General features: G+C 45.4%; 1 protein-coding gene across 4 annotated transcripts in view; it reads left to right on the top strand.

The window, feature by feature from the left end:
• The window catches only part of LOC119973336 (copine-8), a 449,311-nt gene that overhangs the window by 247,062 nt on the left and 184,115 nt on the right, over window positions 1-18,134 (top strand). For all 4 annotated transcript variants that reach the window (XM_038811212.1, XM_038811215.1, XM_038811214.1 and 1 more), the window contains 2 exons: window positions 9,888-9,951; window positions 17,349-17,452. In XM_038811212.1, coding sequence (XP_038667140.1) covers window positions 9,888-9,951; window positions 17,349-17,452 — 168 coding nt within the window. The remainder of the gene's footprint in view (window positions 1-9,887; window positions 9,952-17,348; window positions 17,453-18,134) is intronic.

Below are 18,134 nucleotides of genomic sequence, written 5' to 3'. Positions count from 1 at the left end.
TCTAGTTTTTCCTACAAGTGGAAACATCCTCTCCATGTCCACTCTATCCAGGCCATGCAGTATCCTATAAGTTTCAATAAGATCCCCCCTCATCCTTCTAAACTCCAACGAGTACAGACCCAGAGTCCTCAACCGTTACTTATACAGCAAGTTCTTCATTCCAGGGATCATTCTTGTGAACCTCCTCTGGACCCTTTCCAAGGGCAGCACATCCTTCCTTAGATACGGGGCCCAAAACTGCTAACAATCCTCCAAATGGGGTCTGACCAGAGCCTTATACAGCCTCATGAGTACATCCCTGGTCTTGTATTCTAGCCCTCTTGACATGAATGCTAACATTGCATTTGCCTTCTTAACTGCCGACTGAACCTGCAAATTAACCTCAAGAGAATCGTGAACAAGGACTCCCAAGTCTCTTTGTGCTTCTGATTTCCTCAGCAGTTCCCCTTTAGAAAATAGTCTATGCCTAAATTTCTCCTTCCAAAGTGAGGAAAGGATACTTTGCTCGAGGAGTGATTCCACGCACAAATAGGGGTATAGTATGTTAAAACAAACTTTATTACTAACGTAGGATTAAAATAACTTTGTCATCATGCAAGAAAGTAGCTTACAATTACCTGTTGAACAATGCTTAACAATGACGATGAAACATTTACTCCTAACTGCTATATTTTACCTTCACTCAAGCAAAACCCATCTCAGGTCAAAATACACTTTTAAATAGAGTTAGCAGACCCAGGAATATTTTGCTATAAAGTGATGTCTTGGATTAACTGCTTTCAGAGAAACTGCTAGCCTGTTCACAAACAGATCAAAACTCAACTCCAATATTCAACACCTGACTGCTTCAGCACCTGGTTCCTCCCATTAACCATATCACATTACCAAAGCTAAACACAATGTCTCGAATTATCTACTCCTCAGGAACCTTCTTTATACAAACAAAATTCCGTTAGCCCAAGTTCAGGTAAATAATATCCATGTCTGGAAAGAATTATTATCTTACTTTTACAATGTTTTAATTGACCCTTGTAGCCAAATTGTTGGCCTTTTAAATGAAGACATAAAGAAAAATGCTGCAGCAGTCAGATACACACTAATCCAAGCTTTTAACCCTTACTACACCAAATACATATAATACAATACATATCTAAAATTCCTGCGTTCATCACACTTGGTATTATTTATATTATTCTGATTTATAGACCTCCTGTGAAGCACTTTGGGACATTTCATTATATTAAAGACATTAGATAAATGTAGGTTGCTGCTGTTTTAAAACATGGTAAACCATAAACCTTGAAGTTCTGTATCGTATAACCCGATGAACATAGTTTTAGTTTTCAAAATCATTGTTGGGTTCGAAAAGGCACTTGCTTCAATTGCAGCAGAAGTTGTGAGAAAGTACTTGGATACCGGCAGTAGTTATAGTATTTTGATGGTGCCTCACTTTCGCACATGAACACACAAAACAAGGTGAAAGATTCGCCAGACAATCAAATTCACTACCTCAAGACATGCTGCAACTGAGCACACTATTGACCCATCTCTTGAGGACTTTGGGCTCCTGTTGCTGTGGTAAAATGTGGACAAATATCAAATTTTTCCACTGACTATTGAAAATATGCCATGATGGTGCTTCATGGTGATGGGACAGAATGTAACTGTAATCAGATTTTATGAAGTTATCCCTTAGGCCAAAAATCATCCCAAATAGAAAATTAAACAACGGTGTACTGCTTACGGTCAGATATAATATTTGAATATTTTCCCTATTTTGTTAAATAATTGGTAGTTATGGCAGTTTCACTTTTTTGATGGTGATAAGAAAAGATAGAATTCTGCCGGACCTGCAGCACGATGTGCGAATTGCGTTTTATCAGGATTGCAAGCCTGGCATTTGGGCATGTTCATGGGCATAAAGATTTGGCAAAGCTCTCGGTCCACCAGGGAAAAATTTGTTGAGAATGTTGAATTGTTGTTGGGGGAAAACGTGCCAAGATTGAAATTTTTGCAATACATTGGCTGTGAGATTATCAGCCTGTTTGGAACTCATTGATCCCTGTGGCTAAGATGTGCAATCAGTCGTGTGGAAAAGACATGCTGATAACCACGCTGGATATTGCATTGTTTCAAAGCAGTGTGCAGCAGCTCATTTGCAACTCTTGACAGGGAAGTGCTGAAGAGCACTCCTGACTTATTGGCATTGTTTGTGTCAGAGATAGGTTATAGATCATAGAATTTACAGTGCAGAAGGAGGCCATTCAGCCCATCGAGTCTGCACCGGCTCTTGGAAAGAGCACCCTACCCAAGGTCAACAACACTACCCTATCCCCATAACCCAGTAACCCCACCCAACACTAAGGGCAATTTTGAACACTAAGGGCGATTTAGCATGGCCAATCCACCTAACCTGCACATCTTTGGACTGTGGGAGGAAACCGGAGCACCCGGAGGAAACCCACGCACACACGGGGAGGATGTGCAGACTCCGCACAGACAGTGACCCAAGCCGGAATCGAACCTGGGACCCTGGAGCTGTGAAGCGATTGTGCTATCCACAATGCTACCGTGCTGCCCTAATATATAATTAGATATAATTAGATATGTGTTGCCATTTTGTTTCTTCAGTGCAAAGCATATAAATTACATCACAGCAATTGTTATGTTGTTTTAAAAATAACATGTGACCATCCGTTAGTATTGGATGATGTGGTACACCTGGTAATTAGATAGTCTTTACATGATAAAGCAAAATAAAATGAATGGTGACGGATAACAAGGAGGATCTTGGGAGGAAATTGTTTTATAAAATTTGGAATGGTTATCTTCCCTGTGGTCCTTGCGGAGTATGTTTTGCCCACTCACTCAGCTTGCCCCAAATAAACTCAGAAGCATCTCGCTGCATCCTCCTCATAGCTCACCCTCCCACCCAGCTTCGTGTCATCTGCAAATTTGGAGATATTGGGCGCGATTCAACGGAACAAACATGTATGTCCGGTTTTGGGCACGTTTAGCGGGGTATTTCTTGGTGGCGCTATTCAACGGCACTTTGCAGTTTTTCTCTCCGCCAAGGCCACACATGGAGTGATTTCCTGCTGCCAAGCCCAGCAGGAAAGGCTCCTTGCAAATGGGGGTGCTATTTTGTCTGGCTGCACCAATCTCATCTCCCCCTCCTCCCACATTTCCCCCCTCCCTGTTTTCAAAACTCCTGCCCCCCCCCCCCCCCCAACCACAGGGAGCTCCCCGGGAACACCCCTCACCACCCCCAGCCATGATTCCTGGCAGTTCCAACCTGGCACCCTGGCACAGACACCCTAGCAGCATCAGGGTTCAATTGCCAGGGAGCCCAGGTGGCACTGCCAGGGTGCTAGGCTAGCAGTGCCTAAGTGTCCGGGTACCAGAGGGAGTGCCAGGTTGCCACCCTGCCCTACTGCTGACCACCTGGGGGGTATGTAATAGCCTGGCAGACCCCTCGGGTGCATTACATCTATCCCATTTTTTTTGGAAGACCAGTACTAAATGGGGCTTTGGTGAGGTCTTCCATGCACGGCCGTTAAGTCCCGGAGAACCCTGGAGAACATTTAAATGAGCCTAATGGATCATTTAAATATGCAGATCTGGATCACGCGCAGTGTGGGTGAGATCCAGATGGTGGTGTCTCACGATATTTAGTTAAACATCGCAAGGCATTGCAGCGTTGCAAATCTTGCAAGAGGCCTCTTGAGATTCAACGGCCTCGACCCGACACCAAGTCTGTTGCAATGAGGCTGCTAAATCGCGCCATTATATTTAGCCCCCTTGTCTAAATCAGAGGAGAGAGTTCATGGTCTGAAGTTATTGAACTCAATGTTAAGACCAAAAGGCTGTAAAGTGCCTAATCGGAAGATGAGGTGCTGCTTGTCCAATTTGTTTTCAACTTGGCTGAAAGATTGCAGCAGGCCAAGTATGGTAAGGTGGGCATGGGAGCAAGATGGTGAGTTGAAATGGCAAATGACAGCAAGGTTGTAATCGATCTTGCAGACTAAGTGAGGGTGTTGCACAAAGCAGGCACCCAGTCTGCATATAGTCTCCCCAATGTAGAGGAGACCACATTGTGTGCAGCGAATACAGCAGATCAAATTGAGGGAGGTTTAATGATGACTGGTTCACCTGAGTTTTTGGAGCCTTGAACGGTGGGAAGGGAGGAAGTACAGGGGGTATTTGTTGCACTCTGCGATTGCATGGGAATGTGCCACGGTAAGTGGATGAGGAATTGGGGGTGATAGAGGAATGCACCAGGTTGTCATGAAGGGAATGATTTCTATGGAATGCTGATGGGGAGGGCAGTTCAGGGGAAGATGTGTTTGATGGTGGCATCATGCTGGTTTTAAACATGAAGCTCTACTGTGACTGAAATGTGTTTTTGAATGTCTTCTCTACTCGTGTATGGCAATTTAAAATGCTGTATCGCAAAAACAGATCAACAGCTTCAAAACAAAGACGATAATTGAAAATCCGACCTCAGTGTAGGTGTTTGACACCTATTCTGTGGATGGTGGGGCAGTTGATAGTTGGGTGGAATTTTAATCCTAATAACCTGGGCTGGTGGCCGGTAAAAATGCCCTGGTTACTTTCTTAAAAAACGTATTCTTTCATGGGATGGGGGCCTCACTGGCTAGGCCAGCATTTGTTGCCCATCCCTAGTTGCCCTTCAGAAGGTGGTGGTGAACTGCCCTCTTGAACCACTGCAATCCATGCAGTGTCGGTACACCCATAGTGCTGTTAGAAAGCCACCGAGATTCTAAGTCTAAATGAGGTTTCTTCCCTAATTTACTTATGCTAATTGAGATCCAATTACTCCATTAGGGCCCAGCAAGCAATTTGGGTTGAGTAGTGAAGTCCCCATTAAGGCAGGTGAAGAGGATCAGGAGGCTGAACAGACTATCCAGGGAGTATGTGAAGCCAGAAAGAACAAGTTGTCCCCCTTGGTCCAGAAACACCTTCATTTCAGCAAGACCTCCCCTTCCTCACATTTACCTGTTTCCGTGGAGCACACACATAGTTCCCACTCCAATTTTCTGGAATCCAGCAGATGCTTCTATCTTTCTGCCAGTCTCATCTTTGTAGGAAATAGAGCAACAATGGATGAATTGGTTTGGCTTCAATTAACATGGGTGAGCAGAAAGCCATCATAAAGTTGGGCGTCACGATAGCACAGTGGTTAGCACAGTTGCTTCACAGCTCCAGAGTCCCAGGTTCGATTCCCGGCTTGGGTCACTGTCTGTGCGGAGTCTGCATGTTCTCCCCGTGTTTGCGTGGGTTTCCTCCAGGTTCTCCGGTTTCCTCCCACAGTCCAAAGATGTGTAGGTTGGGTGGATTGGCCATGCTAAATTGCCCTTATTGTTGAAAAAGGATAGGCGGGGTTACTGGGTTACGGGGATGGGGTGGAGATGTGGGCTTGGGTGGGGTGCTCTTTCCAGGGGCCAGTGCAGACTCGATGGGCCGAATGGCCTCCTTCTGCATTGTAAATTGTATGATTCTATAACAAACTACTGACTTCCAGTCAGTTAATCACTTCCCATAGTTGCACCTTTACAGATATTTCCCTAAAATGACAGTGGAGCAGGTGATTTAAGGTTCTTTCTTCACCTGCAGACATCGACTAGATCAGAAATCATAAATAAAAAGGGGGTTCCTGTAAGAAACTTCAATTACATAAACAAACAATCCCTTCATAACCAGCAAATTAGATTCAGTTGTACTAATCAATTTTGGTAACACTCCATTAGATTGTTACTTTGGGTTGACCATTAAATAGACACCTCCAAGTTTCAATATGCTGCACAGCTATGAGAGAGCAACAAACTGAATTTACAGGTTTTATGCATAGTAAAAATCCAACATTATGTCAAAAGTAGGAAACATCGTAATAAGTAATCAAGCCGGATGAGCAGATTCTTTGGGCTGGAGGACAAGTGTGCTAGATGTAGGGGAGGACCAGCGAACCATGTCCACATGTTCTGGGCGTGTCCAAAACTCAGGGGATATTGGCAGGGATTTGCGGATGTCATATCCCGGGTACTGAAAACAAGGGTGGCGATGAGTCCAGAGGTGGCGATTTTTGAGGTGTCGGAAGACCCGGGGGTCCAGGAGGGGATAGAGGCCGACGTTGTGGCCTTTGCTTTCCTGATAGCCCAGCGACGAATACTGTTGGCCTGGAGGAACTCAAAGCCCCCAAAGACCGAAGTATGGCTGTCGGACATGGCAAGCTTTCTCGGCTTGGAACAAAATCAAGTTCACCTTACGGGGATCACTATCAGGGTTTGCCCAGAGGTGGCAACCATTCATCGACTTCTTCGCGGGGAACTAATCATCAGCAGGGGCAGGGGTGGGGGGAGGGGTGGGGGGGCATAGTGTAGAGTAGGGGGGAAGAATAGGCGGGTCTATTTGCGAGAGGGGTACTGTTATTTGCACTATGTTTTTTGTAATTGTTATCTGCACACTAATGTATATTGTTACTGTTTACAATACCAAAAAATACCTCAATAAAATTATCGGTTAAAAAGAAAAGTGATCAAGAATGGCTGAAGCCGCGCTGCAACACGTCTACAACTCTGCTCTGCTGTGTAGTTATTTCAAAGAGCTGGCTGTCTAAGTGATACAATTTCCCCAGTCCACATCAGTGTTTTTATCCTATTTTCCTTATTATGTCCATGAGGCCATTATAAATTTGAATATGTCCCAGACTCGATTGACTTCAGTCCAGTTGATAATACGATGTAATCTCACCGCAAAGATGCATGAGCAATCTTTTCTTTAAGAGTTTGGTCATTCAGAGCTGTGAACCTGTACGAGTAGGTTCAATCCATAATACATGCTTTTGATACTACTCCCAAGGCATTAATATCCATGCGCAGTGCATCCAGTAGGATTACATGCCCAGCAACATTCAGCACTGTCACACTGTCACCAGAACAGATGCTTTCAATTATTTTGCTGCAAGGGAACTGTGTCTTGAAAGCTTGTATGATCCCCTGGTATGGTGACCGTGCAAAGTCTGCATTGCCTGTGGATAGAAGCAACACTTCTCATTGAAAAGGCTCAACTGTTGTTGGGCTGTGAAATGAGCATTGTTTTCCTCCCCCCATTCCGAGAACCAAGCTGTGGTGAAGTTGTTCAAGCATTTTGACTGATTCTGTGATCAAACTCTTTAAGTTGTGAACCCCATGACAACGCAGAAGATTTACAGATTTGATAATGACTACCGGATGGCACTATAGCTATCCCAGGTAGCAACATCAAGGCTGCAAGGGAACACCACTGTGACTGTCACAACCTGGGGTTAAGCAGATCATGGGACACTAATGAAACCGTAAGCAGGTCATGGGACACTTATGAGACTGGACGATTAATATTCCAAAATGAAAACTGAGGGGTGGTGCACGCCCTTCTTCATCCCCGAGGGCCATGAACTGTGAGCTCTCTGCTGTAGTATAGTAACTGCTCTGTACCCTTGTTCTGTTTCCTTTGACTCAACGTGTTCGGCTTGATGTGGATTCCTTTCTGGACCCTATAATAGTGACTGCCTCACTTTATTGCTCCTGATTGGAATGATCTTGTATATCAGCGCGCTGGTCAAGACGACCCTCTGAACGATCCCAGTCTTGTCACAAGTGTAAGTTTCAAAGTCATGTAAAGGGTCTGACAAAACCTCCCTACAACAGTAATATCATGTGCCTATTCATTACCACAAACTTTCCTGCAAGGAGTTTCTTGAATGCAATTATCATTAAGTGTTTCGCGCAACTAAAATATTCATGTCTGGATGTGAAAAAAGCCTTTCCCATCGCTTATTTTAACAAGAACTGAACACCTGGCAGCACACCCTGTGACGAGGCACATTATATCCAGTGTGTTTGCAGCATCACTGACCTGTCTAAGTTTAAGAATCTGAGTTTTGGTGTTCACCCAATCATCACTGTTCACTGTCAGCTTAAAGAGAGTGGGCGGAATCTTACCATAGTTTTTCAAAGTGTCAGATTCAGACTGAACACCGATGTGTAGCTCTCCAGCTGCACAGACCAGTTTTTTCTCTCGAGTTCTAAGTTTTTAAAAAATGAGTGGGCGGGTGTACGCCATGAGTCTGGTGGGGCCGGGCCTGATAGAGTCGGCAACGCAACATACATAGCTCACTAAGATCAACGTACACCACAGAGATAGGGGCGCCAGCTCTAAAGAGCCCCCAGATCAGCACTGAAGTGAAACTCTTCCTTCACCTTCCCCCTGACCCAACCCACCTGGAACTATCAAACCCCCTCCCCATTATCACGGAGGTACCGCCGGTATTCCCCCTACCCCTTCATTGTCCGCTCCCCTGTACCTGTAGGTTCCCCTCTCATTGTCAGCTCTATCTCCCACCACACATAACTGGAAACCCCTCCCCCCATGGGGCTCCCAACTTATTGTCTGCTGCACCGGATGTGGGAGGGCCAAATCACAAAGTCGGCAGTCCTTTTAAAAGCAGCATCTCCAGGTTTGACTGTTGTCAATGAGAGGGACTTTGTTAGCTTGGGCACATCTGCAGGATGGAAGACAATAGTATACCCAAGGACTTTATGCATGGTGAGGTAGCTGGAGCCAAATTACTAGTTGGATGTCCAAAGCTCCTCTTCATGGATGCTTGAAAGTATAACATGAAGGCCCTGAACATTGAATATGGTGCCTGGGAATCACTGGCTCATGACCGGTGAAAATGGCAACACCTCCTGTGGGTCGGGATATATCACTGGAATGATTTGTGGCTACAATATCTTGGCAACATACACCAATGTTAAAAACAGCAACCCACAATGACAACTAATAGCTTCAAATGCTGCATTTTTGGCAGAGCCTACCTCTTACAAATCCTCTCAAAAATCAAAAATCGGCCTCTACAACCATCAGCAAAGTTGTGCCCACATAAAGACACCCCATCTGAAATGGATGGAAGGGTGGAACGAAGGCTGAAAAAGGGTGGCAGGCTTAGAGAGGAAGGTGGTAGGGGGGGGAGTGTCAGGGAATGGGGCGGGGGTGAGTCCCTGAGAGGATGCACTCAGTGGTGTTGACGGTGGTGTTGCAGGCGACTTTCTGCCTCTCCCTGCTCTGAGATTCACTGAGCTTCTCATGGATGCATAATTAATATGCTGACCAGTGGAGGATTGTGTGTGTCCAGCAGGAATCACACTGACTTCCCCATCCAGCTCGGACTTAATCACCTGAGTGGAAAATACCACCCCATGTTTTTATGAGTTTAAGGACTTGTTGCACTTATTGCTCTGTGGTAAGCTGGAGTGTTCTGTGCAGAATCGTGTACTGGTTACTCATGCTGTAGATGTCAATTGTGCCTGAACATTCTCGGTGGGTAAACCCAAGACGCGGTGTCAACCAACAACATAGAACCTCTCGAATGTTTTCATTGTCTCAGCTACTCCCTTTCTTCTGGCTATTTTTGACTCATCACTTTTTGATCTTTACGACTGGCAGTTTTCATTCCTGATTGCATTACCTGCTCAGTTGTGATTTGATGCTGACCTGTGAATGAGATTTTAGCCTTTGAGGTTTGGGTTTGACATGGAGATTTGCATCCGTTGCAACGTGATGCTGATAAGTGAGACAGGAACTGTGATGAATAACCAGAGAAATGGATGGCACTAATGTGGAAGTCGTTTTTTTGAGCATGATATTGAATAACTTGCAGTCCCCCGATGGTGACACTTGCTACGACTGTGTGTAATTGAAACAAAGATATTATCCAGAGGCATTGAAAGATCAAGTAAAACATTAAATATTCTGCCAGAAGAATTTGTGGAGCAAAACGAAACAAAAGCACAGATATTTATTTTCTTCCTTTTTTTTTAATCCAACAGGGGAATTCCTGGAAAGAAATGTGGAGCAATTATTCTAACAGCAGAAGAATTGGGCAATTGCCACGTAAGAACAAATTATTCACCTTCCTCTAAATTAAATGTGATAATTATTGCAGTAGAGGTGCCATCAAAGTTACCCATTAGAATTTAGACTTTTGTATAACATAAACCTATTTCTATTAATTAAATAATGGATTGTCTCTCATAAGCAAATCTCCATTTTTTATGTTTCAGTGATAATAACTAATAAATATTAGCAGGCATTATGAATCATTCATTTCTGACTGGGTTCAGTTGATAATGGGCATTGGGAATTCAGGCAAGCCTATGTATCAATGACAATATGGGGTTTTTGATTCTTAGTAGTCATCAGTTTTCCCCTATTCTGAGGAGTCTTCATCAAATAGGGATAAGAAGACACCATGCACATTGGAATCATGTAAAAAGAATGACAGAACTGCTAAAGACTATTGACTGGAAGATGTAGGAGCAGAAATAGGCCATTTGACCCATTGAGTCTGCTCAACCATTCGATGAGATCATGATATAATAATCCTCAACTCTACTTTCCTGCCTTATAACCCTTGATTCCCTTACTGATTAAAACTCTATCTCCGCCTTGAGCATACTTAACGAGCCAGTGCTATGTATCAGGGAATACATTCCTGCTGGCTATGCATCATGTGATGTGCAGTGACGTCAGCAGAGTGTTTGTGTGGGCTCTGTGCAGATCGCCATCTTGATTGTATTCAGCAACACCTTTAATAATCCTCATCGTGTTTTACACGAATCCAGGGTGTGGGTACCTCTATACCGTTTCTCTTTGCGGTAACAAACAAATACAACAGGAGAGAAAACTGTTGGAGATGATTGGGGCAAAAAAAATCACTGGAAAGAGGATTTTGTTGGCCTACTGTGGAACGATATCGGGAGCAACGGAAGCTCCTTGTGACCGGACGCTCGCGCGCACACACATTGGGCGAAGCACTGCCGCCGATGTGAAGGTTTGACAAATATTTGGACAGCAACTGTGAGTAGGAAGACTGACAAGTCAGGGAAGACTTTCTAGCATTGAATTGAGTGAGGTCTGGGCTACAGGGACCGAGCAAGTGGCAAAGCTACACGGGCTGTGAGGAAAGGGAAGTTCAAGTCTGCTGATTCTGCATGTGCCACTTCTTGGACATAAAGTCAAAATACTCAGGTAAAAATAGATAGATCATAGAATCATAGAATTTACAATGCAGAAGGAGGCCATTTGGTCCATCGAGTCTACACCAGCCCTTGAAAGAGCACCCTACTTAAGCCCAAACCTCCACCCTATCCCCGTAACCGAGTAACCGCACCTAACCTTTGATCGCTGCGGGGCAATTTAACGTGGCCAATCCACCTAACAGCACGTCTTTGGACTGTGGGAGGAAACCGGAGCACCTGGAGGAAACCCACGCAGACACGGAGAGAACGTGTAGACTTCGCACAGACAGTGGCCCAAACCAGGAATCGAACCCGGGTCCCTGGTGCGGTGAAACAACAGTGCTAACCAATGTGTTACCGTGCCACCCAGATGGTTGCTTGTTCAAGAGATTGTTTGTTCCGGACTTTCCGACACCGCTGGAAGGGAGGAAATATAGACCCCCCAGGAGCAGGAACCAAATGTGGCGGGAAATTTGAACGCCATGGACCCTTTTTGATGAGGATTATGAAACATGGAATTCATATGAGGAAAGATTCCAATTGTTTTTAATAGCTAACCAGACCCCGGAGGACCTAAAGGTCATAGCATTTCTCAGCTCAGTTGGCCGTAAAACATTTATGCTGCTACATAATTTAGTTTACCCAGCAAAACCAGGAGATGACCGACTCGAATTAATGAAAATCTTAGCTCGATATCGCTCTCCTAAACCGTTATTGATTGTAAAAAGGTTTTGATTCCACCGCCACAGTCAGGAAGCAGTTGAAACCATTATACAGTTTATGATGGTTAACAGTGGTTAGCACTGTTGTTCAAAGTGCCAGGGTCCTAGGTTCAATTCCTGTCTTGGGTCACTGTCTGTGCGTATTTTGCACGTTCTCCCTCTGTCTGCATGGTTTTTCTCTGGGTGCTCCGGTTTCCTCCCACAATACCCGAAAGACATACTGTTTGGTGAATTACACATTCTAACTTCTCCCTCTGTGTACTCAAACAGGCACAGCAATGTGGTGACTAGGGTTTTTTTGCAGTAACTTCATTGCAGTGTGAATGTAAGCCTACTTGTGACAATAAAGATTATTTTTATATTATTATATATATCACATCTTTAAGACAATTAGCTAGATATTGTGAATTTGGTGCAACGCTTGATACTCTTCCAGAAAGACTGGTTTGTGAACTCTGCAGTGAAGCTATTCAGAGGAAGCTGTTTACTGCAAGTGATTTAACTCTAAAAGCGACTGTGGAAGTTGCCACATCTATCGAGTTAACAAAAGAAGCTTCACTGATAGGGGTTGGAGGGAAGAACAACAAAATGGATACACCAAGGAACAAGGCTGCAAAAATGCAATGATGTCACTTGTCCAACAGGTTGGACACTTGGTGGGGGAACTCTGGAATAAATTGAGTACATGCAAAAACTAGGGCAAGAAGGGCCACATTGCCAAGGCATGTTGACCCAGGAAACTCCTCCTACACCTGGAAATTGCAAGAAGAATAACATAGTTAAACAATCTAATCGTGCCTATCAAGCCTACCAAGGGCAGCATGGTAGCATTGTGGATAGCACAATCGCTTCACAGCTCCAGGGTCCCAGGTTCGATTCCGGCTTGGGTCACTGTCTGTGACATCCTCCCGTGTCTGTGTGGGTTTCCTCCGGGTGCTCCGGTTTCCTCCCACAGTCCAAAGATGTGCAGGTTAGGTGGATTGGCCATGATAAATTGCCCTCAGTGTCCAAAATTGCCCTTAGTGTTGGGTGGGGTTACTGGGTTATGGGGATAGGGTGGAGGTGTTGACCTTGGGTAGGGTGCTCTTTCCAAGAGCCGGTGCAGACCCGATGGGCCGAATGGCCTCCTTCTGCACTGTAAATTCTATGAAATCTATCTATAAAAGTCATGGATGAAGCTCAAGATCATTCAAAAGACAGCAAAACCGAGCCAGCTAGAGCTAAAGTGAGGTGTTTTGTCAATGCATGGCGAAAGGGGCTGGTTTAGCTCACTGAGCTAAATCGCTAGCTTTTAAAGCAGGCCAGCAGCACGGTTCAATTCCCATACCAGCCTCCCCGGACAGGCGCCGGAATGTGGCGACTAGGGGCTTTTCACAGTAACTTAATTGAAGCCTACTTGTGACAATAAGCGATTTTCAATTTCAATTTTTCAACAACAATGTTTCTGGGTTTATCCAAAATTTGAAGGTCATAAAATTAAAATGGAAGTGGATATGGGTGCAACAGTATCGCTAATAACAGACAATTTATCATCAAGAGCTGAAGCACCCAGGGCAGCACGGTGGCCTAGTGGTCAGCACAACCGCCTCACGGCGCTGAGGTCCCAGGTTCGATCCCGGCTCTGGGTCACTGTCTGTGTGGAGTTTGCACATTCTCCCCGTGTCTGCGTGGGTTTCGCCCCCACAACCCAAAAATGTGCAGAGTAGGTGGATTGGCCACGCTAAATTGCCCCTTAATTGGAAAAAATAATTGGGTAATCTAAATTTATAAAAAAAAAAAAAGAGCTGAAGCACCTGCCTTTAAAATCACCAAATGTGATCCTAAGGACGTACCATTAAAATAATGCATTATGGTGAAAGTAGAAGCAAATGAACAGACAGCGAACTTGCCTCTTCATGTGTCCCTGGAAAGTTTCCTGCTTTAATTGGCCGAACATGGTTAGCTATGATTAGTCTTAACTGGGAAACTGCCAATGAATTAGTGGATTCAAGGAGCAGCTTGCAACACTTTTGAAGAAGTACGAGAAGGTGTTCAAAGATTCACTAAGCTCTATGGCTGGAGTTGACCTGCACCTAAAAATCAACTCTGCCCTCATTCCTTTGTAATTATGCTTAATTAGGTTTAGCACAGTTGTTTCTGACCCACGGTTCTTGCTCTCAAATTGAATGCTAAGACTTACCATGGTATGGCCACTAGTCACAAGCAGAGAGCACAAATAGAAAATAAAACATAACTTTCCTTATAGGAAACAGGATACAATCCTCACACACATGTATGGATTATAAAAAGTACAGACTGACTATTCCATCTGAATCCTCAATGAAGACCGAATGAAAATTTTGTGTTTTGGTCTTTATAGTGGTACTTTATTTCCAGTCGCTTTTTGATCAGTAGTTTACAGAGGTTTAGGTGAATAACTCTCTTTCCATTGTCGTTTAAAGGTATGATTTAGTGGGTCCCTAGCAAATTTGCTTTGTCTCTTTTTTATTCACAAATTAAAGATGCAACTAAGGCATAAATATCAACACGCCCACTAGCATGTAATATAAATTAATTAGCAGGTCCCAAAATATGGTTAGTAGTATGCCCATTAACTTGAATCAGGCACCATCTAATTGCCAGGTGAAAGATAGCGTCCAATTAATAATTTTGCGCCAACATTGGTTTTCTATCACCTGCTGGTTGCAAATGAGCTGCAATGGCTTAAAATATCATCAGTAGCCTTGCATTATGTCAAGAAGGTACAATGTGCAAAGAATCAGCTCATTTAATTTGTGATTTATTCTCGTTATACTGATATCAAATTACATTGGATCAAGGTGGCCCCTGTAAAATTCAACACTCTTAACACCAGAGGAAATTCAAAAAAACTCATCTTTAGGCTGACAAACCATTAACTTTGAAGATGTATGATGACCTATAATATGAAATAAAATGGGGCTTCAGTTTTAGGTTGTTTGAGAATAAAATTAGTATGAAATAAGAAATCAGGGGCGGGATTCTCCGACCCCCGGGAGTCGGAGAATTGCCCGGAGCTGGAGTCAATCCCGCCCACGCCGTGTCCCGAATTCTCTGCCCCCCCGAAATTCGGCGGGGGCGGGAATCGTGCTGCGCCGGTCAACGGGCCCCGCGCCGGTCGGTGGGCCCCCCTGCGGCGATTCTCCGGCCCGCAATGGGCCAAAGTCCCGCCGCTGACAGACCTCTCCCACCGGCGTGGATTAAACCACCTACCTGACCGGCGGGATTGGCGGCACGGGCAGGCTCCGGGGTTCTTGGGGGGGGCGTGGGGCGATCTAACCCCGGGGGGGTGCCCCCATGGTGGCCTGGCCCGCGATCGGGGCCCACCGATCGGCGGGTTGGCCTGTGCCGTGGGGGCACACTTTTTCTTCCGCCTTCGCCGTGGTCTTCACCATGGCGGAAGTGGAAGACACCCCCTCCCCGCGCATGTGCCGGTATGACGTCAGCAGCCGCTGACGCTCCGGCGCATGCGTGGACTTACGCCGGCTGGCGAAGTCCTTTCGGCCCTGGCTGGCGTGGCGCCAAAGGCCACTCCGGCGCGGGCCTAGCCCCTCAATCTGAGGGCTTGGCCCCTAAAGGTGCGGAGAATTCAGCAACTTTGGGGCGGCCCAATGCCGGAGTGGTTCACGCCATTCCGACACGCCGGGACCCCCCGCCCCGCCGGGTAGGGGAGAATCCTGGCACAGCAGTATTAACGAGAAAAAACAGCTGACAATATCTCTGATTAATCTTAATACATAATTATTTAAATGCAATACATGGGGTGGGATTCTCCCCTACCCGGCGGGGCAGGCGACCCCGGCGCCCTCTGCACCTTCAGCAGCTAGGCCGGCGCCAGCGGGGTTGGCTCCGCGCCAAATGGTGTGAAAGGGGCTTGGCGCCTCACTAACCAGCGGCGAAGAGCTTCCGCTGGCCGGCGTGAGTTGGCGCATGCGTGGGAGCGGCAGCATGTTCTGGCGTCAGCGTAGGGGGGGTTCGTCTCCGCACCGGCCATGATTGAGATCCACAGCGGCTGGTGCGGAGGGAAAGAGTGCTCCCACGGCACAGGCCCGCCCGTGGATCGGTGGGCCCTGATCGCAGGCCAGGCCACCGTGGGGGCACACCCCGGGGTTAGATCACCCTGTGCCCCCACCAAGCCGCCCCAGAGCCAGGTCCCGCCGTTAAGTACCAGACCTAATTTACGCCAGCGGGACCGGCCTAAAACGGGCGGCCACTCGGCCAATCGCGGGCCGGAGAATCACCGGGGAGCCGCTGTCAGTGGCCGCCGGCCGGCGGGCGCGATTCCTGCCCCCGCCAATACCCCGGCACCAGAGAATTTGGCAGCCGGCGGGGGCAGGATTCACACCGCCCCTCGGCGATTCTCCGGCCTGGTGAGCGGGTCGGAGAATCCCGCCCATGATGTCTAGCTTTAAAGCTATTCTGCATTGATAAATTGGGTAAGATTCTGGCTACAAATGCAAATCAATTTCGCCTGTGCTGTGCACAGATTCTCTGGCCCGAATTTTCCGGCTATTCTAGCCAACGAGATCTTCCAGTCCCTTCGAGGGTGAACCCCTGCCACGGGTTCTCCGGCGGCAGGGGGTGCATACAACGGGAAACCCCATTGACAGCGGCAGGACCAGAAGATCCCATCACTAGTCAATGATGGCCGCCCCCGCTACCACAGAACATGCCACCGTGTCGCATGGAAAATCCCGCTCTCTGTCTTTCTCATGGCTGAATCATCCTGCTCATAAAGCCCACAAAACCTGCATTGGAACAACAACTTATGTACGACATATTGCTGATTGTTTTCAGTTACGTGTAGGATAGGCGTTTCTTTTCTGAGTGAGTTGTAACTTCCAAGGAACTGATTTCACAGCTATTTAATTGGGTTCAATGGCTCAACTTGGGGAGGGTCGATTTTAACTTTCAAGACAGGACAGACCAGAACATTACCACAACAGTGAAAAATATAAAAACTAAAGAAGAAACTAAAGTATGTCTGAAATGTTAATTTTGAAAAAGTAAATTTTGCACAGAGCATTCAACACTGACTCTTCATTTTGAGTTGGCTGTGTAAGTTTACCAGAAATATGTTCGATTAATATTATTCATTGACTTGTTTATTTACACTTTAATAGCTTAATAGTCGATCTGAAAGAAGATTTGGATGTTGTGATGCTTAATAGTTTTTCACATAAGTACTGAGGAAGCATAGGTTAAATCATTGTAATTAACCAATTTTTGGTTGTATGCTAACAGAGAGTTAAACAAGTCAATATGTATGAGACATTGAAAGCATTTCAGAAACCATGGTATTCAGTGCACTTGCACGCATTGCTTTTTATTATTATTATGTATTTTGGTACTTTTTTTTACTCACACTTATAATTGCTGCAAGGGGTTTTCCACAGACTTTTCATGAGGCCATATTTACTGACCTATTTAATCCTCAGCAGCATCAAAGCAATATTGTAATAGCTTTAACCGCTTGAGCAGCAACTTTTTGATTGCTTCTTCTCACAGTGATCTTTCCCTACTCCCCCAGGATGTTGTGGCCATGCAGCTTTGTGCCAACAAATTAGATAAAAAAGATTTCTTTGGAAAGTCTGACCCGTTCCTCGTATTTTACAGAAGCAATGAGGATGGAACGTAAGTGATATATTAACGATGACTTTGACACAAGATTGATCATGCAAGTGGTGTTAACTTCTTGTAATTTTTACCTTGCTTCAGAATGTGAAGGGAATTACTTCAGGCTGCCAGATTTTCCTTCACAGTGGCCTGTTTGTAACACTCAGTGATGCCTCTAATACTTCCATGGAAACAGTATTGCTAAGGTTGTGTGGCTCGAGGAAGTCAGTGCTGTATAATGATCAGATCTGCCATTCTCTGATATAGAATATGGGTACAACAGGACAGGTTGTCAATCAATTTTATTCTGTTCCCCTTTTCACTATTTTCTGATACTTTTCATTAATAATTGAAGAATGTTTAAACATAATACTTCAGTGAATTCCAAATTGCCTCACATTTTATGATCATTTTGTTACAACAGATGTTTTGGTAATTGTGATTTATTGTAATTGTTTTTTTTGGCGGTGAAAGCTGCTTTTCATTCACATACAATCAAGGTTCTATCCCTGAGCTGGAACATTGGGCGCGACTTAACGGAAAATTTTTGAAGTGTCATTTCGGGCTCGACTGGTGGGTTGTTTCTTGACGGCTGCATCAGTGAGATCACGGCCCATATTTAACGTCTCTTAGTGCTGGAAAGGAGCCCCCATGAACCTCTCGCCATTACTGGCTTTCTCGCCGTCTGGTTCACCACACT

This window comes from Scyliorhinus canicula, chromosome 11 (genome assembly GCF_902713615.1).
Source record: "Scyliorhinus canicula chromosome 11, sScyCan1.1, whole genome shotgun sequence".
Lineage (NCBI taxonomy): Eukaryota > Metazoa > Chordata > Chondrichthyes > Carcharhiniformes > Scyliorhinidae > Scyliorhinus > Scyliorhinus canicula.
The sequence above is the reverse complement of the archived record's forward strand: the minus strand, read 5'-3'. Positions and strand labels throughout refer to the sequence as shown.